Genomic DNA, 22,313 nt, shown 5'->3' on the forward strand with positions numbered 1-22,313 from the left:
CATATAGGTACATACGTTCTTATGCTTCTTCAGTTTTCTTTTCAAATGATATAAGCTTTTGAGATCAACAAATCTTAAGAAACACAGCTTTGAAATATCCCCTTTTTGAAATAATTTTAGCCTACTCAATTCCCTACGGATCTTTGTGTTTGAGAGGCTAAATTGTTATACGTCTTTAGAAAATCTAGATATATGAAACTTAGGTGATGTGGAAAACCTAACATGGTTATACAATTATCCAAGAAGTAATGAAATGTTGTATGATTTGGTGTGAATGTTAGACTATGCCACATTGACTCTTCATTTTTTTTTAAGTATTCATATTGGACACCCTTAGTTTTTTCATTTATATTTGGAAATTGGTGTGAAAACACGATATACATGTGTAAATGTCCCATATGAGTGAAAATTAAATATCATAACCAAAATGACCTTTATAACTATGAAAAGGGAAATTTTACCAAACCAAGCTTTTTGCTTCCCATTGATCTTAGTAACATAGTAAGCTAAATCGGAAAATTAAAAGAAAATTAGTCAATATATATATATTAAAACCAAAAATAAAAAAATTCGATTAAAAACTAGAGGTGATCATGGGCCAAGTTGGGCCTTAATAGAATCTAAGCTCGTTTTATAGGCTCGAGCTCAGGCCAAAAAATGAGCTTAAAATTTTGCCCAAGTTTAACCCGGATAAAAATGTTAAAACTCGAGTCCAGCTCCGTCCGCCTGTACTAAAAATTTTTTATTTTATTATTTTTATATACAAAAAATTTAAAAAATACAATACATCAAACACACTAAAAACATTAAAATAAATATTTCCCAACAAATTGAAAATAAATTTTTAAAAATTTATAACGGTGTAATCAAATGAACCTAAATTTTTAAATTTAAAAAGTAAATAAATTAAATTACATATATACGAAAAGTTTAAAAACTTTGAGTTTATTGTAACATTGATATTTTTATTCTATAATTTAACTAAAAAAAATCCAACACAAAACGTGGGTAAAAACTATTCTAATTAAAAAATAACTAAAATCTATAAAAATATGAACAACATTAACATGTTATTAAATTAATGTGTGAGTTTAAATTGATTTGATTTAGGTTTGACTGAATAAATTGGTTCTAATTTCTTTATGGGTCGAATTAGGGTTTAAGATTTCATTTTAATGAATGGGCTTCACACAATAGGTGTGGGCCAAAAAAAATAACACAATAGGGGGGTGTTTCAATGGTCGAGGGTTTTCATATATAAGTCAATATTTTTTTAATAAAAAATTATTACTATTATTTATTGAATAATATTTTTAAGTTCTTTCTAAATTTATTTATTTTGATTTAAGTCCCGATATATTTAAGTTGTGTTTAAATTTATTTTGTTTTATGCTTTTGTAATGGTTGATTCTAATTATAGTTATTCATATCTATTAATCGTGTGTTGATATGCAATACAATCACTAAATTCTTTGGTAATGCATATTAAGAGGCTTCATTGATCGGTTGGACTACCTTAAGAGGCTTTCATACTCTTCCTTGAGCTTTGTACATCACCAATCGAGACACTTTCGACTGTATGAATCAAGCTTACTAGGCAACCTTTTAAGGTATATTGGCTTTCAGCAATGAGAGATAAAACCCTCCCATAAGGGGACAATGCCTTTGGTTGTTGAGGGACTAGTCAACTGTCCAAAAAACAATACTTTAAAAATTTCTCTCGAAAGAGTCAGTTCCTCTCAACAAATAATCACATCATTTTTCTTAAATTCATTAAATAAATATTAAACGTAAATTTTTTAAATATTTATATTTAATACACTGACAATTATATCTGTTCTTTTTAAGACAATGCCTTGAACTACCAATAATCCTTCCCTAACCCATAAATAAGAGAATAATACGCTTCGACGCATTTAAACCCACGTCTTTCTATATTGACAATAATAACCATACTAATTAAACTATGACTCAATCCGCAACCCATAACTAAAAAGTTAACCCATAATTATTCTCTAATCTAGACTTGAATAGGTAACCAAAATAATTGAAATAGAAAAGAAAAAAGCAAACACATTTGGTTGCCCATTCATGCATATTAATTAAGAAACTCAATTATTATCCCTAACAACTTGCCATCAATACTATCTCCCAAATCATTCTTCATGTTCATGCATCATTATTTGCCATCATTAGCTCTCTAATTTTATTTTATTTTCCTACCTTAACCACCACTCTATCTATCCAATCAAAGAAAGCAAGAATATAAGTTGAAGAAGTTGAGGTTTTGAAAATTTTAAAATTTTAAGTGTATGAATTTTTAATCCAAATTTTATTATAGTCTATATTTAGATATATTTTAATAATAATTCGAATATGCTTTGTAATGATTAGTTTCGATAATAATTATTCGAATGTATATTATTTGTAAAAAAAAAAAAAGAAAACCCAAAAATCGTAGTGAAATTGTTAATTGACAGATCAAATTGATTTATGGTCGGATCAATTTAGATTTCAAAAAATTTGAATCATTTCGATCTTGAATTAATCGAGTACTAGTTCAGTTGGGAAAAGATTAATTTACCCTTTCTATTAAATGATTACTATAATTATTTTGATGACGTTTTTTCATACTTCCATATAATTTTTAGATTAAAAAAAACTAAAATTAATGTATCCAATAATTAAACACATGTTCAAGTTCTTTACCGCCACACCAATAATAATTATTGAATAAATATATACATAAAATATTTTCTCCCACCCACATCGTGTACCTATGCTTACTATCAATTAAGTAAAATTTTTGACTTGCTGTAGAAAAATGATAATACTATAATAAACAATTAGGGTGCATTTATTATTATTAGTTTAACGTATTTACCTATTTAATTTCTTTTTACTCGCAATTTAAACTATTTTTTCCTTTTTAATTTTGTACATATTGCATATGAGTTATTATTATTAGTTTGAAACGGTACATTTTATTATTTGTTGCATTTATTTTTAAATACATACCTATATTCTAAATACGTGACTTTTACATGCATGCGAGTGTGATATAAATTTTAATTAAATTATTGATGACTAAAATAAAATCAGATCTTGAATAAATTATTAAAAGAAATCAACCTTATAATTAAGTTATTTAAAGTATTACTTTGTCTAACGTGCACCATATTTTTAATTTAGAATTTTTAAAAAAATCATGAAATCACAAGAAAAATATGAAAGTAAATTTAAATCATTTTAGAGTTATATTTAAATACTCTCAAGAACTAATTTATTAAATACTATTATAATTTTATTTAGAATTAATTAACAAAATTATTTGAAATTTTTAATGTAAATAAAATTAAAAATTTAAGCTAATTTTAAAGGTTAAATTTTTTTTTATATTCTTTTCATTATGAAAGTTTTAAGGTTTCTCATATGACATTTTAATAATTTGCAATGAATTCAGATTCTTTTTTATATTATGAGTTACTTTACTCTTTAAATTTTAATTTTAATTTTAAAATATTTTAATTATATTTCTAAATTATCGTAATTATATTAATAGGTCTTTATATTATTAAAATTACTAATTTAATCATTAATGACATATCAAATTTTATACGACATAATTTAAAATGAAACTTAAAAAAAATAAAATGAAAAATTAAATAAAAAATTGCCGCGTAAATTTAAAAGCTAAAATTTTTAAAAACAAAGTAAATAATAAAATGAATAATAATTTTTTTTATAAAAGTTTCGAGAATCTCAAAACTAAATATTTTTAGAACATCCATATTTATAATATCCAGAATATTTTTACTTTCTTGATATAAGATTTTTACCATATATATATATATAATAATTTCACATACTTTTATAATTTTTTGTACAATTTTTATTATGATTCATTCATGTAAATTTTTGAATTAATCTTATATTTTTATCATGTCAATATTGAATGGTTGAAAATTTTTTGTGTAATAAATAGTTAAATACTTTTAATTTTTATTAAATTTATCACGTATGATTTATATGAATGAAATATAAAATATAATGATTAAATTATTAAAATATTGAACCTTATGTGATGTCCTGATGGTTAAGAGTCTTAATCATCTCAAGTGTAACTTAGATTCGAGTCGTATTAATTATAATAATTATTCGGATTTTGTCAGTGGGGTATATGAAAGATATATCATAACTAATGTGCTTAACTTATTTGCTAAGCTATCAAATCTAGTCAATCATTTTACTCTTTTTTTTCCAATTGTTTATTTGCTCCATAGCCCATGCTTAGACTTTTTTCTCAAGTTGCGTCATTTTTGCATTGGATTAAATAGGTTAAATGTGTAGATTTTTTCAATTGGTTAAATAGATTTTTTTTTCAAGATTTTGGAGAGAGTGTGTAAAAATATATCTATCTGAACAAACTTTCTGTTGACATGTCAGGGAAAGCACACTTAGTTGGAAACATTTTCTAAAAATTCCAAAGAAACGTGTTTAGTTGGGCATGCTTTTCTTAACATGTCAGTAGAAAGCGCGCCCAACTGGATACACTTTCATACTTTCTCTGCAAAATTGGCATATTTCCCTAAATCTTGAAAAAAACAGCCTATTTGACCAATTATATTTTTTTAACAAAAATTTGGGTCACACAACTTCTAACTGAGATTATTGAAACAAATAAGCACACACACACATATAATTTTCTTTTAAAAACAATAGCATATTATCGATTGAGTTTTAACTCGATTGATATTGGCATTATTTACAGGAGGAAGCGGATTTAAATGTGCTTATACGCATTATCTTCCTATTTATGGGTTGAGAATGTGCTATAAATAATTATAAATATTATGTAAAAAAACAAATATAATCAAATCCTGTAAAAAAAATACAATAGCAACTTCTTGTAATACATGTTTCAAAAGGGAATTTTTTTTTCCTCAAATACACAAAATAAAAGACAGGGAAAAGTCATAATCAAGATATACAAGGATGAAGAAAAATAACAAACATTAATCTCTTTGATGTGTGCATCACTCTCTTACTTAAATAACAAAGTTACATTTTTTTTTCATTTTTCAAACCGAAATAAAAATTCAACAATTTAGACTTAATTCATAATTTAACTTCTGAATTATACTCATTTTTTTATTTTGATATTAAAATTTTTTTTCCACCTTCATAATTAAACTATTATTTTCGTCCCAGTTCACTCAAAAATAAAAGTGGCTGAGAAAAAAAGTTTATGTATCGAAACGAGAAAACGAGTATAATTTAAAGCAAAATCATGAATAATGTCAAAACTTTAGGTACCAAAATAAGAAAATGAGTATATTTCAGGGACTAAATCATGAATAAACCCCCCCAAAAAAAATAAAAATGGAGGAGCTAACAAGCAAATTTAACAAAAATCAGGCCTCGGTTTCTTACGAACCGAAATGCAACCCCTTTGATGATCTCTGAAAATCCTAATCTCAGAACAATCCCTGAGATCTTCAAGGCTAATGTACTGCTGCTTAACCATCCTCGAACTATCACCCGCCGTGTCGTTCACCCAAATGTATGGGTGACATGTTTGGTCGTAGTAATAAAGCAAGCTCTTCATCCCTCCACCACCATTGCCATCGCTCATTCCGGGCATGTACGCCTTGTATATGCTCTTACATTTCAGCCTCTTGGAGCACCCTGGTTTCAAGGTGTGAACCTTTTTGAGGATCGATCCTACCCGCACTTGAAGCTCCACAGCTCGGTCGCTGTGGTTCCAGACCCTGGTGCCGAGTCCCGAAGGTTGAGTGTGGTCTCGGCACCCGTCGAAGCAGCCGCCGAAAGGGAAAATGCTTAAGGTTGGCATTTTTCTTTTGAATGAATGTAAGCGTTTGGTCTTTTGGGATTTGGAAACTACGTTCATTTCTGGTGCGGAATGACTGTGTTGGACAAACTTTTTTGTGTGTGGTGAAATATTATATATAAAGAAGACTCCATGGATGAACTTTTTTTGTTCTCTTTCATCAATGGCTGTGATTATTGGTTTGTGACCCTACGGATTGTGATTTTCCAAGTCATACATTATTCTTTGCCCTTGTTTTAAGCTATCTTATCTGATTTTTATCTTTTCGAGAATTTTAAGTAGCTTTTCAATTGGTATAGGTATTATTGCTAACATAGGATGGTATAGATTTGAGTATGCTGAAACATATTATCTTTTTATTTATGAGTTGGAAGAGAGATTATGAGAAGTTTTAGACATTACCTTAAAAAAAATAAATATATCAAAATCTATAATAAGATTATTCAAAAAAAAAACTCCCATATGAAACTTCACTAAATTAATTAAATTTGAATTCAAATTCGATTATTATTTTAAAATAATGCTAAATTTTAAATCATTTTAATTACAATTTAAAATTATTGAAGTTATATTAATTAGATTTTTTATTATTAAAATAATTAATTTAATTATTAAGTGATATGTAATTTTTTTTAAATGAATATTGTAAAAATGAATATTTTAGAGGTTTATTATTCATTTCTTTTTTCAACTTTACTTAATTTTAGTTTTTACTATTAAAAGTTACGACAAACGGTAGTTACATAAGATTTATTGTGTTATTTAATAGTTAAATTAATAAAATGAATTGATTGATATAATATTAATAGTTTGAGGATGTAAGTATAATATTTTTAAATTTGAGAGCTAATTTAGACTAGAGATATTTGATGTAATTAACTCTTATAGATTAAAAATCTAACAATTTTGAATTGTCTAACTTAAACCCGAATCGACCCAATCTCAAAATCATTTGAACCCAAAAGGACCTAAAGAAGTAACCCGAAATGACCTGGACACACAAAGTTACCAAAATTCTAAAATGACTTGGACTCATAATACTTGAACCAAAATGTACAACCCAAAATGACCCTAACCCAAAGTTACCCTAAACTTGAAATGATTCGAACTCATAGTACTCTAATAAAAAAAATACAAACCCGTAATAGCTCTAACTTAAAATGACTTAAATATGAACTTACTCAAATTTAAATTGATCTAACCCAAATTGACTCGACACAAAACCAATTTGGCTTGCTCAATTAAAAAGTCTAACTATATTAGACATATATTTGTATGTATGTATAATAATACAATCTTCTAAATATAAGTTAAAGTACTTAAAAGAGGTTTTTGTATTGTAAGGACTGGATTAAATTAATCTCTCTATTATTAAATGTATCAATTTAGTCCCTATACTATTAAAAAGAACTAAATATATCTAAACTGTGATTGTAACTAAATTGACCCATTTAATAATAAAAGAAATAATTTAATGTAATCTCTATAATACAGCAATCTCTTAAATACTTTCACCTCTAAATATACGACAAATACATATTCGAATTTAACACATTTCCTCAATCCATCTAAAAAATAAATTTTATGCCTTTTTGACTAAAACAACTAATCTGATTATTGGAGGGGTCCCTTAGCACCCCCAAAATTCAACAAAAGTAAGACAATGGGGGAAAGATATATGGTAAGATAGTAAAAAAGAATCACAACTGAAAAGACCTTATGGCATTCCAACAAATACCCTTTTTTTTTTCTCCCTTTGTTTGTTGGGAAGGTGAAACAAAAGAAATTTAATGACACCCAATATGATGATGAAGGTAGATATGATGTTGCTTCATCTTTTATTATGGGTTTTCTTTTTTTCCTGAAAATCAGTTCAACCCCCCAACCAAAGTTCAGTAAAGTGTAGGGAACTGTACAATAGAGAAAAGAAAAAGTGGTAAACTTTGGACCATATAGATTTGGATAAATATGGATAATGTCTCCAAAGTGAGGGTTTGAGCATTCTTGGGGATATCTTTAACATTCTTCCTTTCAATCATGAAACGCGGTAATCACTCACCAATCTGAACATGTTGATGGGGGCATGTCATGCTAGTTTCGAGTCGGGTTCGATTTCGATTTAAGATATTTTAGTTTGTTTCGAGTTTACGTAGATTTTTTTTTTGAATAATATAGGATTTTATGTTATTTTTAGTTTGAATTATTTTTGAGTTTAAATTAGGTGAATTTAAATGATTAATTTTTTATGATTAAATCGAATTTAATTGTGTTTAGATTCAAGTTAATCGAGTCTATTTTTAAGTTGAATGTCTATACCCACTACTATTTAATCAAATTATTAGGTGTTATGTTTAATTAATATATGAATTTAATGCACCATTAATAAAAAAATACCTCATCATCGAATAAAAAATAAATAAACTTATAAATAAATATTAATAATTTAATTTAAATATAATTAAATAATTATAAATAAATAAATATTAAAACCCCTCAAAATTTATATACTTATAATAGTTCAAATAAAATTATTAGTATTTATTTATAAAATCAACATATTTTATGTTTTATTTAATAATTAATGTGTATAAGGAAAAAGCTTGCTTTATAAAAATTGTTTTATCATATACCCTTCAACTTTTGACATTTCTGTGGTAAGAAGCTTGATGCCTCTTGATTTCGGATTCACTCGAATGCAACTATTGGATAACAAAAACTCTCAGGATAAAAAAAAAAATTCTCCATCAACGAAAGATTCAAATCTTAGGACAATTCAGATGGTCCACAAGCAAAATGTGACCCACATCATCATTCATTCATTGCCTACTTTAATGTCATGATAAGATTCTACGAATTCAGTTTATCTCAAACCATAACGTGCCCCGCAAGAAAGGGTGTAAAAAAAACAATAATTTCATTAATTTTCAATCACTTCGTTTATCTGTAAATCAGCTATTTCTATGGGAGATCTAACCTTGTCAATAAGGCTCTATCTATACACAAAACACATATGCAACAAAGCACCAAATGACATGCTAGCACTGATTATGTCATATATTTACAGCTGATTTCAGTTTTCACTATTCATGAGTGCTGTTGTCACCAGATTCTACCTTTATTATAAGAGGCTGCTGAAGATCCACTGGTGCTTCACTATCAACCGGCAATTCCGGCGATGATCCTACGGTGCTATCTACGTCCTCGCTTTCAGCCAATGCTTTGTCCAGTGCCGTTTTCGCGACTTTAGTCACACAAATCATTAGAACCACTGCATATGTAAAATCAACAATACAAATGTCAAAATGTTGTCAAATCATAAAACAAGGATTATAATTCAATAATGAAGTGTTTCCTTCAACTACCATATAATATAATCACATAAGATACCAATCTAGTCCCTTTAATTGTTTGCCCCATTTGATTACGCCGATGACATGACATTATATTTTAATCCCTAAATTATTAGGTTAAACCCAACTCTACTCAAAAGTCAAAAACATTATATCTATCTAATAAAATAGAAAAGACAAAGCAATTAGCAATGTAGCTCTTGTGTTCAAGGTGATATTATGAGTTTTATTGCATGAATGGCCTCACTGTCAAGGTTGTAATAATTGAACTTTGTTTGCACCCCAATAGGCAAGTAAACATATTGAGTGGAGTCTGTAAGTGTTATGTTCGGGAATACTAAATAGTAGACCTATCCAAAAGTCGGTATACCTACCTGGCCCAATAGGCACGACCTGCCCAACCCGAGCTGTGGACAAGGTCATTCCCATCAGGCCAGGTCAAAAACAACTATTTTGATAAAAGAAAAACAATATTTTTATTTATACTTAATTATAAAATTGGAAAAGCACCATGAAGGCCCTTGTACTAAGAGTTGGATTGCATTTTACCTCATCTACTAAAAAAAAGTGTAAAATACGTTAAATCAATGAATAAACTAGTCCTTTTGTTAAAAGTTTCATCCATTTTTACTGTTAAAAACTGGTCCTTGTACATCAACATAAGGTACATGTGACACATCATGTGTAATTGTCTCATTATTTTATCAGCCATGCCAGTTTTAATAGTATAAATAGATGAAATTTTTAATAAAAAAGACCAGTTTGCTCTTTGATCTAACGTGTAAAGACTAATATGCCCATTTTTTGAGTAAAGAGGGCAAAATGCAATCTAACTCCTATTACAGGGGCCTCCTTGGTACTTTTACCTTATGAAATCATATATAAACATTAACATAAAATATTTTTAATATTTTATTGTCTAGATTAGTTTGTATGGGCTATTCAGGCCGGTTTGAGCCCCACCGAAATAGGCTTGGACAAAGGATTACCAAAAGTTCGGCTGGCTCAACCTGGCCCATGGATTTCAAAATAATCATGAATGTTACATGACTCGTGTTTTATCACACAACTTGCATCCTCTAATGCATGCATTCACAAATGTCAGCAACTTACCAGACACAACAAGGCCCAATATGAGAAATGCCTGCATTCAGAAAGTAAAACATGGATAAGAATTCAAGACATAAATGACATGAAGCAAGTGAAGTGTATCTTTCTTGTCCTAATTGGGACTGCCGAATATAAACACAAAATGTACTGAGGTTCATTTTGGCGCCTGTCACAGGAAAGAGTCCTACATAGAAGTAACTCGAAATACATTTTCCAGGCCTAAAACATATCTCAGTCATTATCATTCTAAATAAAATGACAGTATAGAAAGAATAATATGACTTACCCAACGAGCAGTTGAAAACTCATTCCATCCATGCGTCACATCAGAAAGATCCTTAAGTGTTGTTCCGACATAAACTAAAGCAAGGGTTATTGGCTGTAAGAAACACAAATCTCGAAGTTAAATCCCAAGTATAACGAAACCACCATAAACAGAAACTATTGGGAAGAATGTTAGGAAGGTTATAGTTCAATACCACCATCCCTAACCAGGAGGCCAGCAAGTATTCTCCTAATGAGACAGGAGTCACCGACAACAGATAATTCAACATGCTGAAAGGGAGCAAGGGTGCAAGTCGAAGCAGCAAAATAATCTGTCCACTAAGAGAAGTGAGTTAAGAAGTCCATGAAAGAGATTTTTGAGCAGCAAATAAAACAGTCAATCCAAATAGCTGCACTGCCTAGTTAGGGAATTGTAATGTTAATCATTTGTCTTCTCAATAAAACTTAATAAAAAAGTGTTGTCACAGAAATCATCTGCAAAAATATAAATGTCACCAGATTAGAGGAACTTCGAATTAGGATTACCAAACATACATAGGACATTATCCATAATTCAAATCATATAGAAAGGATTGAATGAACAAAAACACTTGAATGTAGCAAGTGATAGATGCCAATGCTTTATAAGAGAACTATTTTTCCTCCAGGGACACATTAAACATTACATTTCAACAATGTCAAATTAGGATTAGCAAATATGCATAAGATCTTATCAAAACTCAGAGCCATATAGAAAAGAAAAAGCATGCAGAAACTTTTCAAAATAACAATGTGATATGTATCACTAAACAAAATTTGGTTATTCCACCATGTGGCTAATAGCATTTTTCAGTAAGTAATGATACCTTCACATTAATGCTCCGTTTGGTTACTAGTGTAACAACATGAGGAAACAAGCTTATTTATTACATATGTATTACAATAGTTAGACATAAAATAAGAATAGTTAGTACAAATTTAAACTTGGAATTAGAAAGATGAGTAAAAACTCTTATAAAATATACGACCTCTTCAAAATAAGTGAAATTTTTCCTTCCCTTTGCTAAAAGTCATAGGAGTGGCTAAATATTACTAATTGAATTATTTGGTTGCTAACTCATATACTAAAACATGTGGAAAAAATAATACTCCTACCAAACATAGCATAAGTGTTATTTACACCAAATAACATCAAATGATAAGACTTTAGGAAAATTTAGGAAATGTTATATGGTGTTTTAAAACACAGGCCTCATAGATATACAGCTTAAGAACCAATAATCATCCTTTAAAAATTAATACGAAGCATGCAAACCTTAAAGCCAGATCTCTGTATTGCAATTGCTACTAACCGGAACTGAGGATAATCTTTCAACCTAGTTACAACCAATGATCTCCCAAGCTGTACAAGAACATCATAATTCTAATAAGATGAAAATTGAATGAGACACGCCAAAACTAATTAAAAAGGAAAGTAATATAAAGCAAGATATGAAAATTAGTGAAAAATAATATATAACACATCAATACGTTGTTTTTTTGAATGAAAGATAAAGCGGTAAGACATTAAACCAAAAGTTTCATAAGAAATCAATAAGCATACTGTTCTGCCCAGAAGGAATGCTGCTCCCGCACCAACAGTTGCACCAACAGAATCTGAAATGAAGCCCAGAAGTAATCCAAAAAGATAACCGCCACCAAGCTGAAGGATAAAACACAATAACTTGTAATGTTAAAACCTTATTTCTTTCTGATTTAATGTATGTAAGGATATTTCAATATCAACTATTGAACAAGTTTTAGGAAGAAGAATGATTCTCTCTTGTTACTTCTAATCTGAATACAGCCTTTTAAAGAATAGCAGGAAAAATAAAAAAGGAAATAATCTCTAGAAATTAGCCTATCCCTAAAAATTAGTAATTTGATTATGGCTAATAGTACAAGGAAATTCCTAGCACTAACGTAGAAAATCTGCTTAATTTAAGGAATTCCAACACTCCCCCTCAAGCTGGAGTGTAGATGTGAATCAAACCCAGCTTGCCCATAATTTCTTCGAACATTTTTCTTGAAATGCAACCCCTTACCAGGAGTCCCTTTTAAGTATCTCAATATCCTGTAGGCAGCTTCCAAATGTTTCTCCCGTTGATATCTCCCCCTATCTACTTCTTCTCCATCCTTATCAATTCCTAATTTAAGGTTGGATTCCATAGGAGTCTTGTCTATGTTCTTTGGAGTTTCTACAGAGTCAACATTAGAAACAAAGGCATTGTAGGATTTAGACAAGTTTCCATAGGATACAAACCGAGAAATGGGATGTTGAGTGCAGCTCCTAGTGCCCTTTCTTACTGCAATTGGAAGATGGATGGAAGATGAAGGAGGTGAAACTTCTTCCTCAGGACAGTCCTCGGGTAAAGATGGCATAGGCACTGCTGTTTCGGTCTCAGGCAGCTGATGTCTCCAAGAGTATACACGAAGTCCCTGAGTTTTTCCTTGTTGTTTTTCAGAATGAGTGGGCTGTTTTTCTTCATTAGTATGATTAATCACCCTTGTTTCTTGTTGCTGAACAGTGGAGATAGGAAAAACAGGTTCCAAAACAGGAATAACAGTGGCTGTAGGATTTTCAGCAGGTTTTGTAGTTGTGGTAGGGCTGACAGGTTCCAAAACAGGAATAACAGTGGCTGTAGGATTTTCAGCAGGTTTTGTAGTGGTGGTAGGGTTGATAGAGTCTTGAGGTATAATGAGAAGATTGCTCAAGGTCTCATCTTCACTAAGTATCTCCCCCTGAAGATGAGAGGCTGAAAAATATGGCTCGTTTTCGAAGAAAGTAACATCAAGGGACACAAACATCCGGTGTAAGGTTGGAGAGTAGCACTTGTACCCTTTTTGTGCAGGTGAGTAACCAATAAAGACACAAGTGTGAGCTCTAGGATCAAGTTTAGATCGGTTAGGTTAATGTTTGTGGACAAATGCTTTGCAACCAAATGTTTTGGTTGGGAGATTAGGAACATGAAACAAGGGAAAATTTTTTTGAAAAGTATGTAAAGGTGTTTGAAAGTTTAATACCTTTGATGGGAGTCAGTTTATAAGATAACAAGCAGTGAGGACAGCTTCTCCCCATAAATACTTTGGTACACCCATAGTAAACATAAAGGCACGAGCCACGGCTACAAGGTGTCTGTTTTTCCTCTCGGAAACCCCGTTTTGTTGAGGGGTGTCAGGACAAGAACTTTGATATATGATCCCTTGCTCAGAAAGATAAGGACTTAGGATAGAATTAAAGTACTCTCTCCCATTATCAGTTCTAAGGGTGTGAATATTTGAATTGAACTGAGTTCGAATCATTGAATGAAAATTTTTGAAGACTCTAGAGACTTCGGATTTTTCTTTAAGGAGATAGACCCAACAAACTCTAGTGTGGTCATCAATGAAAGTTATGAACCACCTAGCCCCTGTGATGTTTTTTACTCGACTGGCTCCCCATAGATCGCTGTGAATTAAAGAGAAAGGTTGAGATTGAACATAAGGTTTCAAAGGATAAGGGACACAAGTGTGTTTAGACAGTTGGCAAACTTCACAGTTCAATGAACTAATTTTCTTATTTAGAAATAGTAGAGGAAACAGTTTCTTCAAGTACGTGAAATTCGGGTGTCCTAGTCTACGATGCCATAGCATGATAGAATCGTCTTTTGATGTAGATAAGGCCATCCCTTCTTTTGAACTGTTTTTGTTCCAAACATATAAACCATCATTAACTTTAGCAGTGCCAATCATCTTCCCCGATTCCTGTTCCTGAACCACACAACCGAAAGCAGAAAATTCAGCAAGTACTTTTTCATCCTTGGTAAGCTTGCTAATTGAGAGTAAATTACAGAAAAGATTTGGAACATGTAAAACTTTATCAAGGGAAAAATTTTCAGTAAGTCTCACTGTCCCCATTCCAGCCACCGGCGAGTAAGATCCATCAGCTATGCGAATCCGAGAGTGATCATGACAAGGTAAATAGGTGTGAAACAAACTTAGATTACCTGTCATGTGGTCGGATGCACCCGAGTCTAGTATCCAGGAAGTTGTGATAGGTTCGAGTCTAGTATCCAGGAAGTTGTGATAGGTTCGAGTGTAGTATTTAAAGCAGTACCTTGAATAGCTAGTGACCCACTGGCTGTAGGAGTCCCGAGTAGTTTATGAAGAGCCTCAAGTTGAGTTTTGGTTAGCCTAACGTTCTGAGCAACTTCTTCAGTAGTAGATATCATTGCTGCCTTGTTTTCTTTCTGTTTTTTTCTTCAGGATAGCCATGGAGTTTGAAGCATTTCTCCTTGGTATGCCCAACCCGATTACAGTGGCTACACCATGGCCTTTTTGAACCAGAATCAATTCCATCTTTGAACCTTTGAGATTGAGGGCCTCTTGAAATAAGAGCAGAGTTCTCGGAAGGATGATGACCAGCTACGGTCAATGGTTTTAAGTCTCTTGCGTCTCCCAACATAATAAGACGCCGTTTCTCTTCCCTCCTTACTTCAGCAAATGCTTCTCCTATGGTTGGCAGTGTGGTTTTGCCTAGTATTTGTCCTCGGACCTCATCAAGATCACGATTTAGTCCTGCTAGGAACTCATAGAGACGTTCTTTGTTAAGATGATCCATGAACTTGGTGTGTTCCAAGCCCTCGCCCCAATCAACTTCATAATACATGTCTAACTCCTGCCATAAGATCTTTAGGTTGTTGTAATATTGAGTGACTTCAAGTGTTCCTTGTCGAATATCTTTCAACTTTAATTTGATCTCGAATACTTGGGAAGTATTTCCAAGATCCGAGTAATTCTCCTTGATTGCATCCCACATTTCTTTGGCAGTTTTGAAAAAAAGATACGTTCGGCTTATATGACCTTCCATCGAATTTATAAGCCAAGCCATAACCATTGAGTTGTTAAGCTCCCAAGTTGCATAACCAGAGTCTGTTGATGCTGGTCGAGGAATTTGTCCATTAATGTACCCAATTTTTCCTCGGCCACGAAGAACCATAAGGACAAATTGTGACCATTGCAGGAAATTTTTTCCATCTAATCAATGATTTGTGATTATAAGAGAAGAGTTAAGGTCACCTTGTGGGATTCCTTGACTGTGATTTTGAGTTATTTGTGAGATCTCTAGATCAGAGAAATTTTCGGTGTCACCCATGGGAGTAGGGTTTCTAACAGAGAAAAACAGAACAAGAGAAGAGAAGAAAGAGCAGGATCAAATGGATTCCTGAAGCTCTTGATACCATGAACAAGTTTTAGGAAGAAGAATGATTCTCTCTTGTTACTTCTAATCTGAATACAGCCTTTTAAAGAATAGCAGGAAAAATAAAAAAGGAAATAATCTCTAGAAATTAGCCTATCCCTAAAAATTAGTAATTTGATTATGGCTAATAGTACAAGGAAATTCCTAGCACTAATGTAGAAAATCTGCTTAATTTAAGGAATTCCAACAACTATACATTGCAGAGTAACAATACAAGTCAATCATAGATGAATAACTGAGAAACAAAAGTATACAGTAAAAAGTGGTGCTCTCGTAATTTTCCAATAGTTAGAATAGGTTTCAACAAGTGTCAAGGATAGCTTATCAAATTCAGATACTTAGAGATGGCTACGCTCATCACTAAAATCAGGTTTATTAACAAGTAACTACTAATGTGTTTGAAAGAGCCATGCACAATAAGTTGCATGAAGAATGTGTTCTGCATCCAAAATCAGTACAAAAGATAATTTACACTGCTTGGAGCCCTGGACATCATGTCTACTGCACATAAGATCACCACTACGAAGGATTACAAGAATCAGGATCATTGCTCCATATACCACAAAGAGGGAAAAGTCAATCATAAAATTAAAAGGGAAAATGAACAAGAAAATTGCAAGATGTTACAAAACAGTAATAAATTTGGCTATGTTAAAGCATCAGCACAGGAGTCTAAGCTTACAGTAAGCACTGAAGCTGGAACAGCCAAGACTGTCAGAGGAATATAAGCAACAGCCCTGCAAATCAAGTAGGAGAAATGAGTTGGAATGTAAAAAATTTCTAATACTTTGGAGTCAAGTCATTTAGAGCTACTCGATTCGCCATCAAAGTGGCAATTATCCATCCCAAAGCTTCAAATTCAGAGCTAGAACATAACAACAGGCTAAGATTGACATTATTGAGGGGCATTCTATTCATTCAATGCTGAGAACATATACAGTTACACTGTTCTTATGTTTTGCATAAACAAGACAATCCGGTTCCATTTTAGACGTACACAAACATATTACTAGAGAGCGCTAGATTAAACCAAATGACAAACTTTCAACTCAGACCAGGTTTGGCAAAGTCTCAAAGACAATTTAAATTAGACTTCATAGATTGAAATATAACAACAATTAGTACAAAAGAAATTTGCATTGCATAGTAAAGAACTAAGCAAACAAAATATCATATGCTAATTGAAAACCCAAAGATAGGTAGGTAGGGTTCAAGTGACTTACAGCACAAGTGGACCCCAAGGTCCAAGATCCTTTTCAACCCATAACAAGAAATCCTTCAGAATCTGCAAGGAAAAACTTGGTTTTCAACAATGTACAGGTAGTAGCAAAATAACAACCAAGCTTATTTATAACTAACATTTAAATTGTGGAATGTGGGGGGAGGATGGATATGCAATTGCTATGAATTCACAACCCCAGTTAATTTCAGATTCCTCATCAAAACTCTCACCTTTAATTACACCAACTTAGCATTTATAGTAATTTCAGCAATGGAATATAAAATTAGGTACAAATTTTCACTTTTAATCTCATATCCTAAAAGTTAATATATAGGAAGTCATACACAAACAGTTCCCAAAATGCGCCAAGATAATCCATTGAACTGGGGAAAAAGAAACCCATATTTCTAATCTTCAATCATTATAATTAACACCCAAATTCCACAATTAGTCACAAAATAACAACAAAAGACCCGGATTAACAACGCCAAAATAACCATAGAAAAAAGAAACACCATCAATCAACAATAATTTAACAGCTACAAAAAGAAGCAAACCGCTTCAATGGGGAGGGTAAAACAAGCATAAATGATAGCAGCGAGAAGAACAAGAAGAAGAGCGATCCTTAGAACAGAACCCTTGGTGAAAGCCATTAACAACCTACGACGCCAAAGCCTGCACTCTTCGTCGTTGTTGTTAGTATAGAACACCGCTTTGTTTCAACGATGAAAGTTCCCTCAAACCTTCTATAGTTGCCAAATTTTTGAGAAAATGGAAAAAAGAGTTCCAGGAAACAACAAAAAATGCACGACCCTTTTTGCCTTGTATTTGGTCTGTTTCTTCCGTGGTTTTTAGCCTTAAAAAATACAGAAAAGTTCTGGGTTTTTTGTCGGATTGCTTATATATTTCAATTCTTTTTCTGGGTTTTGGGGTATTAACGATTTAAACAGATGAAAATGATATCAATGGATAAGGATTTGCAAGTATGTAGGAAGCATCGTTTTTTAATCTCTGTTTTGTCTGATTGTGAGGAAATTAAATTATTTTTCTTTCTACAAAATTAGGATTTCCACCGCGATTTCGTCTTTGCGGTGCTACTTTTTTTGGGGGTTTATTTTATGTTTTAAATTTGAAAGAAGAACAAAAATTCTTTACAGCAATTTAGGGATCCTTGTAATCTTAATTATTAAATATCTTCTTTTTTAATTAGCGGTTAAGTATACTATTTTTCCAATAATCCAGATTAATTAAAGAAAGAAAAAGCTAGCTTTGGGCCTTATTAGAGCCCAAATACAATAAGTCTACTGAAAGTTTAGGCATAGCTGGTTAAGGAGAAATGATTTTATGGACTTTTTCCACCACATCATCTACAATCTCTTTCTAATTATTTAATGATATTTTAGTAATTTTTTTTGTGTTATTGGTAAATAATTTTAGTATTCTTTTTTACTCTAAACCCCAGATCTGAACTTGGGGTTTAAGTTTAAGGTTTGAGATTTGAGATTCAAAGTTTAAGGTTTAGGATTATAGGTCAAGGTTTAAGGTTTAGTGTTTTCAATTGGGGTCGAGGTTCTGGGTTCTGAGTAAAAAAAATACTAAAATTATGTGTCAATGACATAGAAAATATTATTGAAAAGTCATTAAATAATTAGAAAGAGACTATAGATGATGTGCTAAGAAAGATCTATAAAATAATTTCTCATGATCAAAGGAGCCCAAACAAGAGCCTCCATAGAAAAAGACAAGAAAAAAGTGTAAACTACATGATTAGTCACTAAATTATCGATAAATTTTCGATTTGGTCACTTAACTAAAAAAAATTATAATTTAATCATTAAACTATTCAAAAAATTTCATTTAAGTCAATTAACTATCCAAAATTGTAAGAAACTTGTATGTACGAAACTCTCTCCAACAAACAATAGTTTTAAGCATTGTATAAAAAAAATAGATATGATCAGAACTTATAATAAAATTGTTAAAAAAATAAGAAAATAAGTTGGGGTTTCAATAAACAAAATGTTTATACGAGCATTCATTAAATCATTGTTAAATCATTTTGGCCCAAAAAAATATTTTTGTCCGAAAAACTCTTTTGAAAAGTTGAAAAGCATCTTGCTTAGCAATGCTTTTATCACAAAAATATTTCTGAAAAACAATACTAAACTGACCCTTAGAGCTAGTTTTTCATTAAGGTTGAAAAGTGTTATGAAAAAGTGCATTTGAAAACTTCAATAGTGTTTTCCATTGTTGTCAAGAAGTGCTTACGAGAAGATAAAATGTTTATTTTAGATATTATGGTATAAGATAGAATCTGTAACGAGGGGATAAAAAAGTAATTTTATTTAAAAACATTTTTCCATAAGTTAAAAAAATTTTGACTTTTTTACTTAGACTTAAAATTTCAATTTAAAATCAAAGTTTTGGTTGAAAAGTACTTTTCAACTTAAATAGTAAATAAAGCCTTAAGCATTGAAGAATGTTTTAAAATCATAACTCTAACGACTTTAAACTCATTCTTATTTTACAGATTCATCCGTTATAAAACAAATCTAAATTAAGAATTCACACATAATAATTACGCATGAATTGGTAGTTTGAGATCTCAATGTTCTCCGAACCTCAATATTGCCACTAAACTAAGTCCCTATAAGCATGTATTTATTAATAATTTTAATTAGAGTGAACATCTAATTTAACATAAATATTGTGATTTTGTATTAATCATAAAAAATATAGGTTAAATAAATAAATATTAGAGACAATTATTAAAGGTCAAATTATATATAAAGGCCTTGTGATGTGTGTTTTGAAAATCCACTATAATTTGCTCCATTTGTTACTTTATATTTAATTTACCAAATAATTTCAAATTGTTTTAAACGTGTGATGACATGAACTACAAAAAAGAAAGAGAATAAATTTAACATTTCCACATGTTTTAAAAAATAAGTCACGTCAAATTATTTGAAGCAGTTTACGTAAAAATTTAACATCAATATTAAAAATACATATTTAAGAAAGTACAAAAAAAAAATTTAAAAATGATCAAACTATAGTAAAGAGACTAAATCTGCAAAAAATACATACAACAGAAACATAGCATACAATTTTACCATTATTTTATAATTCCATTATTTCTAAAGGGATTAAATAAAAATATTCATATTTTGAGAGGCAAAGTGCAATTATTATAGGCTAACCTGTACTTCTATTATTTCTAAAGGGACTAATTGAAAATATTCACTAGTGTCGCCTCTAGGAGCCATAAATTTCACATTGGATGTGCATTAGAGTTGTTATTGGAATATAAGCGTTCACACCATTTTTTAACCAATAAAGTATTTTTTATGAACAAACCTGTGAAACCCGATGGGCTGAAGTAGACAATACTTCATAAATTGGTATGGACCATAACATTTGGCATCAGAGTCGATTCTAAAATACTAGAAGACACTAAGCTCTTATTGGAATAGGGTATATGTCATGGTCCTAAAAAGGAGTCACGCATCCTACATTGGTTGTGTACTAGATTTTAACTCATTAGGTATCTTTTTTTGGACAAAATTATCCAAAACAAGCAATACATTGTAAATTGGTGTGGATTGCGACACATTGCATATGAAGTTACGAGCTAATTATCTTATATCTAATTTTATATATTCGTTTCAATACCATTAGTCATATAACATATAATATCACTAATAAGTTGTATTTTATAAATTATTTTACTCTTCAATATTTGGTTGTTCATAATGGTTTGCTAGATCTCGCTTAAAATTCATAAACATAAGTTTTTTAAAGCTAAATTTACTTATATGTATAATCAATATGTTGAGAATTTAAGTCATACACGATAAGATATAATTGTCGAATTAAAGTTAAGATCCGATAATGCAAAGACTTAAAAAAAACATAGGTAAAATTTCAAAGTCCTATTTTAAAAACTTTGAAATAAAATTTGATAAGATCTAAGTATATCTTAAATTGGATACGTGAGCTTAGGTTTTTTGGATAAAATAATGTTTTTAGTTGATATTTGCGAGATGATTAAGACATTAATAAGATAACATCTTAATTAAAAATATGTATAACTAAGATGATTTGATAAAGAAATTAAATGATTAAATTGAAATTTTTTTCATGCTTTTACTAATAATAAAGCATTCTTGGTATTTGGTAACCATAATTCTTCCCTAAAATATGCCCCAACATCGCATTTGTCCTCGCCTCTAGCACCAATGGCCGAAGCCTCGTCCTTAGCATCGACAGGAGCACCACCCTTGATCTCGTGGTCAAGTTCATGTGCCTCATTCAGCACCAATGCTAAAAGCACTTTCACCACCATCACCTCCATATGCAACACCTTTAGACGCACCCACAATTTATTGAGCGAAGGTCGCTTCATCAAGTACATCACAACTCATGTGGAGGTGTTCTAAAGCCTTTAAACTGATGTTGTTTGAATTGAATTAGATCAATTGGTGGGATTGATTGGATCGAAAATCGATCGAGATATTAATCTGGAAAAAGATATTAGACCGACTAATTCAAGATCTGATACGGACCAATTGAACTAACTTTTTTATTTTTAATAGTTTTTAATAATTTATTTAATTAACCCAAACGGACTAATTGAACCAATAACCTGACTAGTTTAACTACCAATCCAATTCTAAAAACTTTGCTACAAATAGGCATGGGCACAATGTCTAAACACACTTCTCCAAACCCCTAAGCCCATTACAACCACATAGAGGTCCAAATAGGCACATAAAATTCATGTCACTCATTGAACAATCGGAGCATTGTCTACTCACATGGCTTAAAATTGTATAAATAGCTTTTTCCTCCAAACTTCAAGTATGCAAAACCGTTCTACTCCCTCGTTCGGAGCATGCTGTGAAGAGCCACCATCACCTCTATATGCAACACCCTTAGACGCACCCACAATCTATTGGGTGAAGATTGCTTTGTCAAGTACATCACAGCCCATGTGGAGGTTTCTTAAAGCCTACAAACCAATATTATTTGAACTGAATTGGATTTATTGATTAGACTGGTTGGATCGAAAATTGATCAATATATCGATCTAGAGAAAGACACTAAATCAATTGATTCAAGATCCAGTACAAACTGATTGAACTAATTTTTTTTATTTTAATATTTTTTAACAATTTATTTAATCAAACCAAACAAATTGAATCAAAACTAACAGTTGAACTACTGATCCGATTC

The 22,313-nt window shown here is 31.0% G+C and overlaps 2 protein-coding genes across 2 annotated transcripts; both read right to left on the bottom strand.

The window, feature by feature from the left end:
• Positions 1-4,889: 4,889 nt before the first annotated feature.
• Positions 4,890-6,005, bottom strand: LOC107927642 (uncharacterized). Its single transcript, XM_016858750.2, has one exon. It carries the CDS (start codon positions 5,909-5,911, stop codon positions 5,405-5,407), a length of 507 nt encoding a protein of 168 aa, XP_016714239.2. The 5' UTR covers positions 5,912-6,005; the 3' UTR covers positions 4,890-5,404.
• A 2,743-nt stretch (positions 6,006-8,748) lies between these two features.
• On the bottom strand, positions 8,749-18,228 carry LOC121214752 (TVP38/TMEM64 family membrane protein slr0305). Its single transcript, XM_041088949.1, has 9 exons — positions 17,633-18,228; positions 17,077-17,138; positions 16,536-16,590; positions 12,179-12,277; positions 11,891-11,977; positions 10,791-10,907; positions 10,598-10,690; positions 10,315-10,345; positions 8,749-9,119 (listed from the first exon to the last, which is right to left on the bottom strand). Exons 1-9 carry the CDS (start codon positions 17,726-17,728, stop codon positions 8,932-8,934), a joined length of 828 nt encoding a protein of 275 aa, XP_040944883.1. The 5' UTR covers positions 17,729-18,228; the 3' UTR covers positions 8,749-8,931.
• Between the last annotated feature and the right edge of the window lie 4,085 nt (positions 18,229-22,313).

The sequence above is a fragment of the Gossypium hirsutum genome, chromosome A02 (assembly GCF_007990345.1).
Source record: "Gossypium hirsutum isolate 1008001.06 chromosome A02, Gossypium_hirsutum_v2.1, whole genome shotgun sequence".
Classification (NCBI taxonomy): domain Eukaryota; kingdom Viridiplantae; phylum Streptophyta; class Magnoliopsida; order Malvales; family Malvaceae; genus Gossypium; species Gossypium hirsutum.